Source organism: Ochotona curzoniae, unplaced genomic scaffold (genome assembly GCF_017591425.1).
Source record: "Ochotona curzoniae isolate NIBS_2020 unplaced genomic scaffold, NIBS_Ocur_1.0 scaffold_274, whole genome shotgun sequence".
NCBI classification, from domain to species: Eukaryota; Metazoa; Chordata; class Mammalia; order Lagomorpha; family Ochotonidae; genus Ochotona; species Ochotona curzoniae.
In genome coordinates, this window is record NW_024467101.1 from 11,259,302 (window position 1) to 11,271,797 (window position 12,496).

Below are 12,496 nucleotides of genomic sequence, written 5' to 3' on the forward strand. Positions count from 1 at the left end.
CGGCCTTGGTGTAGGACTGGGGCTGTGTGAGCACCAGTAATACAGAGGGAGAGGTCAGGGGACACTATACCATTATAAGGAACAGACATTGATAAGAAATACTCCTAATTCCCTGGGGCACTTAAGTAATACACGAACATGAGGCTCTGTGACTGACTGGCTATAAAGGGACAACATGGGGGAAGAAAGTCCGGGCTCACCTGAGTTAACACTGAGACCCAACCCTGAGCCTACTCCATGTCCCAGATCTGACTCAGCCACAGGTTACAGCCTGATACCACTCATCTGCCCTTGCTGGCACAGGATATCTGCTTTCCTAAGAACCTCTGGCTGCCCAACACATGGTCACATAAGCAAAGTGAGGCTCTGGTGCATGGGGGCAGGGGGTGGGTGGGCGGTGCAACAGGGTACAGAGGGTGAAATGAAACAAAGGTCACAGAAGAGCCTATGCCTTGACATTGATTTACTAGACAGCCTGGCAGCATTTCCTAAACACTGAACCACCTTCTCAGCTTTCTCTGCTGGTCATGGTGGCCCCATCTATCTATCTCACACAGTCCCAGGCAAGCTGTTTGATGCCTGATACTACCTGGTATGCCAATGTCCAGCGTGTTGCTGCTCCCTCTGCTGTTTCTACTACCACTGACAGGGCACACTGTGTGCAGGCTTACCCCAAGAACTTGACACTGTCCCTTCACCATCCCTTTGGATCCTCGCAACAGCCAGCCTTCACAGAATCTTAACAGCAGAAACTCTGCGCTAGCAGCTGGCATTTGAGGTTTCTCAAAGTGCAGATGCCTTCTCTCACTTAACCCTCACAACTCCATAAAGTAAGCACTACAAGCACCCTCATTTTCCAGATGGGGAAACCAAGGTATTGCCAGGGAAATGACTTGTCCAAGATCACTCAAGACTCAGAACCCATGCCAAGGCCACCACTCCATGAAACCCCTTGTCTAGCCAAGTAAGAAGTGGTCATGTGGTCTTGTTTAGGGAGCACGGTGAGGGGAACTGAGGCTGTCCAGACGCAAACTTCTTGATTCCAGAAACCCATCATGCCCCCACTCTGGTCCCAGAATCCAGACCTCTCATTTTCTAGTTCCATACACCTGCAGTTGGCTTCAAGTTGCAGGTACAAGTGGGTCCCGGGCCCTGGGGACAGGACAGCTTACCAAATTCTGACTGCATGCCGGGGTAGATGATTCTGAACACATAATCTGTGGCCTCATCATCCTCCTTGTCTGAAGACGTGGACTCAGCTGAGCTCTGAGGGCTTCGCTTGCGCAGCTTGGGGAACACTTTGCCCTGAAAGTACACATTCCGGTGCATGGAACTCGGAACATGCACCTACCATGTGACCCACCCAGTCTGGCAGGAAGTGTTGCGGGGGAGGTTTGCCCAGGTGTGCAGGGTCCCAAAAGCAGCACAAAGGCTCAGAGGCTACACAACTGCCTGTCCCCCTGCCACCTCCAGCCCAGTCTCTTCCGGAAACACTCACCTTCCCTCGCTGGGACCACAGTGGTGGGTCCAGCTGCCCATGGGGGAGCAGCCCATTCTCCAGGCATGAGAGGAACTGCAGGAGGTGCCCGCCCTTGGGGAAGCGGAAGGGCGGCCTCTGGATGCCATCCTGGCTGACCAACACCACCGTGCCACCGCTGTCCACTGCCGCCGCCACCGGCCAGAGGAGACCCAGTGGGAAGTCACTAGGAGGCATGGTGACAGGACCCTCCCTGCAAGCACATTGCTCCCCCACCTCTCCACCCCGGGTGGCCCTGGGGAAGGCCTGGGTGTCAGATCAGGGCAGAGAGTGAAGCATACAGGACAGGGTCAAGCGGGACCTGGGTAGTCTCCCCATCGTAAGCACAAAAGGGACCAGACACTCCCAAGACTATTCTATGGATCTACGTAGCATCTCTGCTTTTACATATACAGAGGTTTCCAGATATTTTTTTCCCTTCTTAGGGCACTGGTTGACTCTGGTTAGCAGGTACCAGCACAGTACACAGTGGACGCACCATCTTACTATACTATAATATCCCTGTGAGGCCTACTTTACCAATAATGAACCTGAGGCCCAGAAAAGTTGAGGAACTTCTCCAGGGTCACCCAGCTGATGAGGGGCAAGGCCTGCATGCGAATCCAAGTCTGTCTCATTGCAAAGGTTTAACCCCATTGGAGTTCATACCTTACTTGCCCCCTCAAGTAGCATAGTCTTATGCTGACTAGGTGGCCATCAGAATACCCATTTTACAGATGGTGGGGAAACCAAAGCTCAGAGTTGTGAAGGCACTTGCCTGTGGTTGCACAGGTCATGTGAGATGCCCAGCACAGTTGTTTCATATGCTAATAAGAGGGCAGAAATGGAGGTGGGCAGGAGATCTAAAAAGACCCTTGGCACACCCCTGCTGTCCCCACAGTCTCTACCTTGCTGGTGGCAGTGCAGGTAGACAATCTCCTCCAAGCGGATGGTCATGGCATAGTCCCAGTAGACACTGGAAGGGGAAAGAGAGTGAGGCTTGAGGGACACCTGTCTACGTCACGCTGGGGAAGGGCTTGCGGGCAGAAGGTCACAACCACAGGTTCCTCTGTCCTTCTACCACAACCTTCCTATCACAGGCCAATCCAGTCTCTTTATCTTTTCCTGGTCCTAGCACCTCAATGTTTTTAGACCACCACACTTTTTCACCCACAGAGCTAAGGTGAAACCAACCCCACCAACTTCCTATCCCACCCAAGACTTCCAAAAGGGTCACGTGACTAAGATCTGGTCCATCAGCCCGTGTCACAATCCCAGACATAGTGATTGGTTTAGAGGGAGCTCACGGACTAGAGCAGAACCAATGAGACTCAACTGCAAGATCTGTGTATGAATCACTGGGTGAGGAGAGCGAAGAAGACTGACAATGTCAAGATGCATGGCAAGAGAAAGCCTGCCTGAGAATGGTGCTGACAGAAAAGCAGGGCCAGACACAATTCGATTCCCCATCGTGTGAGTGCCTGTGTGCAGCCATGCCTAAAGCTGTGTATGAGCCAGTGCTTATGTCTTCCTGAGTTCATTTTTTCTATAACCAGCATCTAACAGACTTGGACAACTCAGATCCTAACTCCAGCCTCTTCCTCTATAAAATGGATGTAGTCACAACGCCCATCTCATAATGTCAACTACATCATCCCAAGGGCTTAGCACAGAACCGAAGCATTCCGGAGTGGGTGGGAAATGGTTCTGGTATCGACTGGTTCTGTTTCTAGCTCACAACCTGCTGCTTCCCTGATCATGAGAACACGGAGGTAGGTGGAGACCCCTTCCCCTTGCACTTGGGCTCTGGGGTAACTTGGATCTCCACCAGAGGACCCTGCGGGAGGGTGGGATGGACGGACAGCCCCAGAGGCTGCTTGCCTGCTTGGGTCACTGTGTTTGTGCAAGGGCCATGCTTCTCTTAGGCTGCTCTAAGCCAGTACTGAGTGTAGGAGGGCTGCAGGAGAAAGAACTCCTAACAGTCAACCAGTGGCTCCAATAAATCTAGCCAAATAGTTTAGAGCTGTGTTGCAATGGCATCCCATGTGGGTGTTGGTTCGTGTCCCAGCTCCTTCACTTTCTATCCAGCTCCCTGTTTAGGACCTGGGAAAGCAGCCGAGGATGCTCCAAGTCCTTGGGACCTCGCACCTATGTTGAAGACCAGAAGCAGATCCTGACTCCTGGCTTCAGATCAGCTCAGCTCTGGCTGTTTTATCCATTTGGAGAGTGAACCAGCAGATGGGAGAGATCTCTCTGTCTCTCCTTTTCTCTATGTAAAATCTGCCTCTCCAATAGAAATAAATAAATCTTAAAGAAAAGAAGACCAACATGAATCATCCAAGTCACTCAATGGGTAGGAGCAAGAACTGGAACTCTATCTTGGTTTTCATGTTGAATAGCTTTATTGAGGTTTGATTTTTTTTTTTTAAAACCACAACACTCACTCATGGTAAATATGCCACTTGATGAGTTGGATGCATTAATTTATAGATGGAGGCAACCATCACCACACTCCAATTTTAGAACATTTATATCAACCCCAAAAGATCCCTTTGTTATTCATTATTCAATCAGTGCTCTTGGATCATGCCTTATGTTACCGTAGGCAATGAGCACTCTGCTTTCTGACTTACAGATTCACCTTTTCTTGGGTAGGCACTTGGCCCAGAGGATAAGATATTGATTAGGATGTCCATGTGCCACAGTGGAGAACCCAGCTTTGATACCCAGCTCCAGACCCTGACTCCAGCTTCCTATTTATGTAGATCCTGGCAGGCGGGGGTGGTGGCTCAAGTGATTAGGCCCCTGTCACCCATGTGGGCAACTCAGAACTCCTGGTTCCTAGCTTTGGCTTTGGTGCAGCCTTGGACATGACAAGCATTTGGGGAGTGAGCAAGCAGATAGGAATTCTCTCTCTCTCTCTTTCTCTCTCTCTCCCTTCCTCCGTCCCTCCCTCCTTTCCTGCCTCCCTTCCATCCTGCAGGTGAAGGGCACCTTCTTGGCACCTATGCTGTCCCTCCAGGAGGACCCCCTGACATGAGTCTGGCAGGAGTTGGGACTAACGACATCTCCTAGCAGCTGAGAAAGCACCATCAATCACTCCCCTACTGATGCTACTACTGAACACAACAACTCTTCCTTGAAAAGAGTCCAAATGCATGCCTATATACTTTTCTGTTAAAGTATATAGTATTAAATCATATTAGTACTATTAAATTTTATCTGCAGGATACTTCAAGATTATGCACAAGAGGGAAGGGGGTGAGTGACAGGGAACCAAGATCTGTTGCTACGTGAAAAATTCTTCATCACAACAACTTTTTGTTCTTAAGAGAGCACACAGGGTAAATCCCACCTAAATCCCAAGTGCCAAGATGCTTCCAGTTGGCTTCTGGGTATTTCTGAATATTTGGCTGACCCTTGAAGCCATAGTAAGTGGCCACACAACCAACCAACCAGGCAGAGGAGAGGAGAGGAGAGCACAGGGGACACAGGACAGACTCGGTGCTTACCTCTTCTCATAGTCCAGATCCCCCACAGACCCATTCATCAGCTGGTTGGGTGTCCACTTCAAGGTCATGACATCAGCCGTCTGGTGCAGGGACAGGTACCCTGGCACAGCCTCCATGTCGTCTCTCTGCAGAGAGAGGAGGACTTAGATCTGGCCATCGTGTTGGAGTCCCAGTGCGCACAGGCTCTAGATCATTTGAGCCAAGGATGGATAATCGGACGAAGAGGGTGGGCTATTCTTTTCAAAGTCACGGTCAAGGGGAGGATCTTAAACCTCTGTCCAGGTGGCCTTTTGCAGCCACCCCTCCAGGGCAGGAAGATCAATCGCTCTCTTTCTGTCTCCCTCTCTCTCTGTAACCCTGAACTTCAACTCAAGAAACAAATCTTTAAAAAGATAAAAATAAGAAAAAATGAAGGGTACTTCAGAAAAAGTTCATGAAGAAAGCAAGTAAGTTGGAGGGGAAAAAAAAAAGGAAACCTAGGCAGTGGTATCTCATAATTTCTACAAACTTTTGGAAGATTCTCCGTTTGTCTAAAGAAGTCTCAAAGAACTCTTTCCAAAAACTGGGGCTCAAATTTCTAAGTAGTGAAAAAACTGCAGCACTGAAACACAGTTTTTCACTTCTAGATGGTTACATTGAAAAATGGTACACTTTCAACTCCTTAGACCTGTGGAAATGGGGCTTGCTCTGCACTGAGGCCCAGAGGAGAACAGCTGCTGGGGTCAGCTGGCTACTGAAGCTGACTGGCCACAGCTGGAGCAGCTGACTCCCTCTGCCTCCTCACAGCTGAGCCCAGCCCCCACACTGACCCTGTGACCCAAGGACTAAGGAAAGGGATAGTCAGAGAAGACTGTGTGAGTGGTGGGCTGCAGGTGCCTCACAGGAAGGAAGGAAGGAAGGAAGGAAGGAAGGAAGGAAGGAAGGAAGGAAGGAAGGAAGGAAGGGAAGAAGGAAGGGAGGAAGGAAGGAAGGGAAGAAGGAAGGAAGGGAAGAAGGAAGGGAGGAAAGAAGCAAGGAAGCAAGGAAGATAATGACTGATGAGTGAATGGATAGGTGGAGATATTGGCCAACAGATGAATGGATGACAGGGGATGGATAAACACGTAGACATGTGGGTGAATGAACAACGGATGGATGCAAGAATAGAGGGATGGAAGCTATAGAGAATGAAAAAGAGCTGATGAATGGATGGGTGGGTGAAGGAAAGGGAAGAAGATGCCAACAGATGCATCAGAAGATGAATGGAGATGTTGGCTGACAAACGAATGGATGCATGAATGTGTGGATATCAGCAGATGAGTGAACAGACGGCTGTGTAGGTGGATATTAGCAGACAGATAGATGGATGGATGGATGAGTAGGTGGAGGGGAAGATAGATAAATGGATAGCCTGGAGTCAGAGGAAACTCAGGTTATAAGACCTGGTGCCAGACCCTCAGGGCAAGGCCCAGGCCCCCATAAACTCTCACCGGCTGCACCAGGACATTGTTCTTGCCATAAAGCAGAGTGGCCCGGGAGTTCTGATGCAGGGACTCCACGTAGTCGCGGGCGGAGAGGGATGGCCGGTCGTCCATGCTGCCACTTGAATGTCTCTTCTGGATCTGGGTACCAATGGGGGAGCAGGGACAAGTCCTGAAGCATTTAGGGTTCCTACCCAGTTCTGCACCCCTCAGGCCAAGTCCATGCCTTGACCTAAGTCCACCCCATGGCTCCCCTGACTACCACCACTCACACAAAGGGCTGGACGCTTGGTGGGCGAGTCCTGGCGCAGGTGCGAGCTGTGGATGCGGTGTCTCTGGACCAGCTCGTCAGCCGAGGGGTCCGTCCAGAAGTGATCGGCAGTCTTCATCTTGGTATATTCCAGGGCACAGGGCCCCACTGTAGGACATGTGGCAGCTGGGAATCATAGCTCTCCTCCCCTTTCCTCTACCACCAGCTGGACCTCTCATGACCCCTCCCATCCACACAGCCTGGACAACTCCAAAGTCTCTCCAAGAAGAGGCCAGAACAAGGGTGCACGAAGCAGCAACAGGTAAGCTGCTGGGGCAGGAAAAGACCCCAGTGCTGAAGTCTAGCTGAGCACCAACCACTTACCCAACAGAGATGCAAGGATAGGGCCGTCCACAGGGTCCATCAGGAGAGCATCCTTCTCATAGTATTTGCTAGCAAAATAGGAAAGGGTATGCAGGTGTGGACGGAGACTAGCAGAGATCCCACAGTGAGTGGACACACTGGGGGCAACCCCAGGGACACCTCACAGCCTCAGTTGCCCCATCTGTAAAGTGGGAATGATGATGACGATGGTGAGCACCTTTGTTTATAGGGCTATCTGAAGGACTTTAGAGAGAAACAAGAGATTAAAGAGCATTTATCACAGCGCTTGGGAAGCACCTGCTGAATCCTTGGTCTTGATACTAGCTTTACAAAAGCGGCAAAGTAAGTCATGAAAGCTACCCCTACAGTTGGTGCTGAATGATTTGGGGGTGGGTCGGTTGTTTGTTTTGGTCTTGCGGTTGCTAACTCATTGAAAATTCGTGTATTCTAGAAGCAACAAGAATTTCAAGGCCTTTCTGACTTCCCAATGATCTCAGGCTCAGAAAGGGGCACTGACCACACAGCAGGCATGCGCAGGGCATGCACGGTGCCAGGCTCCATCAAGGGCTTGGCCCTTGCCATCTAAGAGTGGGAGGTGAAGGGCACAGGCTGTGGAGTTAGAATGGGTCCTCAGCACACGCGCTGCCTTTGCTCTCCACCTGCCTCACGAGATCCTTAACCAACAGGGCTGGGTAACCTTGGACTTGAATCTCCAGAGCCTTGAACTAAATAATCTTTTGATAAAGTTAGTGGCCTTGGCTAGTTCATCGTTGTCATGAAAAAAAAAAAAAAGCGAATTAACCTGTAATTTGCCAGTAAGGAAGAAGTTCACTGGAGGCCTGGTTAACAGAACTTGGATTTCTTATATTTTCTCTTCTACCTGCAAGCCCGCCCCTGGGAATGTTCTTGCTTCATCCCAATTCATCTGGCTGATTCCTCATGTCCTCCCAAGGGAAGTGTAACTGTGACACCTTCCGGGCCCTTTCCCCCAGCCACCTGGCAGAGATGAACACCCTCTTAGAACACTCACTATCATCCTAACTGCTTGACACCTTTCTGGCTGGAGCGTGAGTTTCAGGCCTTCCATTCTGTGTTTTCATTGTATGTGCCAGCAAAGGGGCCAATGTATTAAATAATTCTCCCATCCGTGTGTGAAGATAAACAAGCCCTTGTTACACTGAAAGATGGGGAAATCCTCCAACACTGCTCTTTCCCTGTCTCTATCTCTCTCCATTCCCTCTCTCTTCTTCCTCTCAGGAGCTGGAAACACACTCTGGACATGAGGAGCTATAGAGTCTTCTCTGGCTCCCCACTGCTCTCATGCTAACACTGCCCAAGCTCTCTAGCATGGCAGCCCTGGCCACTGTATCCTCAACATCTAGGTGAACGCCTGGCACACAACAGATTCTCATGAAAAATTGTTTTTGGATGAGCAAATGTATGGATAGATGCTTAGTCAACAAGAGTCATACTCTAAAACCTCCACATCAGATTAAGCTGAGCAAAGGGAGAAAATGTAATTTCTTTGTGCTTTTAAAATGCTGTGTTCTCATAAAATTCTCCCCTCACTACTTCTCTAGAATACCATCGATTTCTATCTCCCTTGCTGAAAGAGACACACAGCGAGCCTCCCAGGACCATACCATTATCGCGTAGATTGATCCATGCAGAAAAGAAGAAATCCAAGATGCCCCTATCCCAGCCTAAATATGAAGACCCTGCATGAATAATAAGCCCCTGCATCTTTCCAAGCTTGGAAAAAAGCCTGGACCAGGATCAAACATCCAGGGGGCATCTTTTAAATCACAGCCAAGCGGAAGTGCATGTCAAGGAAGAAAAAAAAGCAACTTGGTGCAGTTGTACAAGAGCATGCAATCCCCATGGGACCAGCGGGCGGCAGCAGAGCACACCCCCAACCTTCCTCCTGGCTCACCTGCTGTTTTCCACAAGGTAATGCACAATTTTGTCCAGGACCTTCTCAAACAAGGCCGTGCGGATCCACAGGTGCTTGATGGCGAGCGGTGACAGGTTGGGCAGCTTGGGCAACTTCCGTACGTTCTCCTGAAGGCCCTGCATCTGGTTCCGTCTGCAAGATCAATCAAGGAGAAGAGAGGCTGTCAGCTAATGAGCTCAGGGGTAAAACAAAACAAAACAAAAAAATCGTAATGCCCAGTGGGTGAGAAGACGTGGTCAGACAAACAGTCCTATACTGCTGGTGAGTGAGTCAGACTCACAATATCTCCCTCTGCACGCATATCCTTCCCAGCTCGGGGGCTCCCATGACCATGCCTCCATTCTCCTTTGCTGACCACTGACTGCTCTCACTGTAGGACCCACCTGCACACAGCTGGTGGTGAAGCAACCCCCTACAGCCTTCCCCTCCTTTCCCTGCAGTAAGCTGAGCCTTTCTCACACTCCAGGTCTCATCCAAGGTACCCCCTCCTATACGAAGCCCTCTCAGATCAGCCAAAGCTGGAGTGTGTTCCCTCCAACCTCTGGCATTGAACTTCTGCTCACCTTTCAGTCCGCCCCTCCACAGTGTGATCTTGGTGGGTACAAACCAATTAATGTGTGTTCTCTTTCAGTTCACGCAGTGGTAAGCATGGACCTTCCCCCTGCCTGCATCTCCAAGGCATCACGCAGGGCCTGGCCTACGGACAAAGCTCGGTATGTGTGTTCGTGAGCAAGTGAGGTTGTGCCCCACGGGAGTTGGCAGAGCTAAATCTGAAGCCGTGCAGTTCTGGCCAGCAGCCCTGAGCAGACAGAGCCTGAAATAGCACCCATCCAAGACGGCACACACAGGTCGTGCCTGTCTCTCTCCTCTTGCCTGTGAAAGACATGAGCAATCGATCCACGCAGTGCCCCAGGATGCCCGAGTATGGTGTTATTTCACAACACGGTCCCTGGGAGCACCTGCTGGAGTGGAAACTCATCTGCTATCTCTGAGCAGGCTCCAGGTAGTCGGGGTTTGGCTGTGCAGTCAGGGTTTCGGGACTTAGCTCTGATGGAAGACTCATGGTCATCCACGCAGACCAACCAAGACGAATAGGCAAAATCAAACCCTCCCACTTAGTGGGTACCTCCAGGTGGGATTTAGCCAGAGGTCCTGGCTTCTGGTCCATGCAGGAGAGACCACACGGCTTTGACCACGTGCACTTAAAACAGGGCTTGGTCACTGCCTCTCAGGTATTTACATAGTGCTCAATACCACCCCCAATGCTGGGCATGGGATGGGGATAATGCAGCGGCCTGCTCATCTGGATGTCATGGTTAGATGCAGCAGTGGGACCTTGGTCAAGCAAACCACAAACAACTGGTGAACTATCTAAACCACTTGAGCAAATATCTCGGAGTATGCCCCACATGTGGGACTTGGGGTGGGTGGAAAACTGGGTGGGGCTTCTCCCTCAATATCCCCCTTTACCTCAGATATATGAAGGAAACAATATGGAAATAATAATCTTACCCACTTTCCTGTAGCCCTTGAATCTTTTTACCCAAATTAACTATGTAAAGATTGTCAAAATAAAAATAATAATAATAATTTAAAAAGAAAGAAGGAAAGAAAGGAAGAAAGGAAGAAAGGAAGAAAGAAAGAAAGGAAGAAAGAAAGAGAAAAATGAAAGAGAGGTGGGTTGAAAGTTGGATTTGCTGTGCAGGGCGAAGACCTGAATGGTAACAAGGAACCAACCTTGGACTGCTTATTACAAAGATTTCTAAAGGGAGGTCTTTGACTCACAATGACAAGTCTGGTGGCGGGCACAGCCTGTGCAAAGGCCCTGGGGTGAGCAGATGACCTGCGAGGAGAGTGCTCTTGCAGGAGCAGAGGTTGGAGCTCTCGCAGAGCCTGGGGAGGGACCTCGAGGCCTGTCCCCCGGCCCTCCCCCACCCCTCCCCAGCGCACACTCACGCGTTCTCGATCAGCTGCTCCAGGTCCTGCACCTTGCGGCTCAGCTCCTCAGCCGGCGGGAAGCTCTTGCCCACCTTCATGAAGAGTGCTGCAATCTTGTTGCTGCGCAGGAAGCCGGCCGCCCGTCGCCGCAGCCCGTGCAACACACACGCCTCCACGGCCGCTGCAGGGGACATGAGCATCCGCAGGCTCTGCCCTGCCCACCCACCCCTGGGGTAACCGAGCTGGCCCTGGGGACTTCCATCTGATGGGGGAACACCTTGAAGAGTTGGGGAAACCCTCCCAGAATTACAAGCTTCATAGGGGAAAAGCATGGATGCTTCCGTATCTGCCGTATTTGCCGCAAAAGTGAGAGGGAGCTTTGAACGCACAGATAAGGCTTAAGGTCAGTCTCTCCCCGTTCCCACGCTCTCGCCCAGCCACTTAGCAGCTGTGTGACTGTGGACAGCGACTTCCCCTCTCTGGGCCCCAGCTTCTGCATATGCAAACTGGGGACAGCAGGTGCATTAATCTTCTAGGATTACTGCCAGGGTAAGGTGGGAAATCCACAGGGAAAATTGCTTAGAACAAAGCCTGACACTCAGCGAATGTTTTATGAATGCACAGTGGCAAGGACAGAGGGGAGACAGGGCCATGTGACTGCTGGGCTTTCTCTGGGTGGAAGAGTCACATCATTATTAAAGGAAAGACTGGCACCTATGACTGCCATTCTGACTCTGCCCTGACAGGGGACAAAGAAAAACCATACCCATTGATCAGACGTGTATCCTGAGGCTCAGAGGGGGAAAGTGCATTTTCTAGGGTTACTCCACCATGGAGGGCGCTGGGATTCAAGCCCAGTTCTGAGCCCACCTAACACGTGCACTTGCTACAAGGACTTCCCATTTCTGGGTTTTCTCCTGGAGGTTCTGCCCAGTGTTTTCCAGAAGAAAAGAGACTTGGGTTGTAGTCTAGGGCCTCAGGCTTACGACTTTGCCTCTCTGGGCTGCAGCGCGCCTTTCCGGGCAAACTGGCCCCAAGCAAGCCATTGTAATGGTGCTCACTGCGTCTCTGTACCCTCCCCTGGCTCCACAGTCACCCACAAAGTCCCTTTGCCATCAGAAATGAACTTGATGGTGTCAAAGCCAAACGCGATGGTGAGACAGCCAGGACTTCCCCGAGGCAGCCCCACCTTGACACAGAGAGAGAGAAAGAGAGAGGGAGAGAGAGAGAAGGATGGGGGCAGGAGGAGCTTCCCCTGTCACGGACTCACCACAGAAGGAGATGATGTGGCTGCTGTCCTCATGCACAAACTTGCGTGTCACGGCCTCCTCCATGATCTGTTTCACCTGGAAGTCAGACAGAGGCAGGGAGAGGGGAAGAGGATGGACGTGGCCTGGGCTGCACATGCCCCACAAGGGCTGGGCTGCCCCCCAATGAGCTTTTTTGTCAGGACGCCTGGGACTCAGTGGGTACCCATTTCCC

General features: G+C 50.9%; 1 protein-coding gene across 1 annotated transcript in view; it reads right to left on the reverse strand.

The window, feature by feature from the left end:
* The window catches only part of SGSM1 (small G protein signaling modulator 1), a 56,023-nt gene that overhangs the window by 28,872 nt on the left and 14,655 nt on the right, over positions 1-12,496 (reverse strand). Inside the window, exons 2-11 of the mRNA XM_041003619.1 lie at positions 12,285-12,360; positions 11,033-11,195; positions 9,056-9,208; positions 7,123-7,190; positions 6,761-6,906; positions 6,498-6,629; positions 5,029-5,153; positions 2,425-2,492; positions 1,499-1,662; positions 1,173-1,305 (exon numbers count right to left, since the gene is read on the reverse strand). Of these exons, the coding sequence (XP_040859553.1) occupies positions 1,173-1,305; positions 1,499-1,662; positions 2,425-2,492; positions 5,029-5,153; positions 6,498-6,629; positions 6,761-6,906; positions 7,123-7,190; positions 9,056-9,208; positions 11,033-11,195; positions 12,285-12,348 (1,216 nt within the window). The 5' untranslated portion in view covers positions 12,349-12,360. The remainder of the gene's footprint in view (positions 1-1,172; positions 1,306-1,498; positions 1,663-2,424; positions 2,493-5,028; positions 5,154-6,497; positions 6,630-6,760; positions 6,907-7,122; positions 7,191-9,055; positions 9,209-11,032; positions 11,196-12,284; positions 12,361-12,496) is intronic.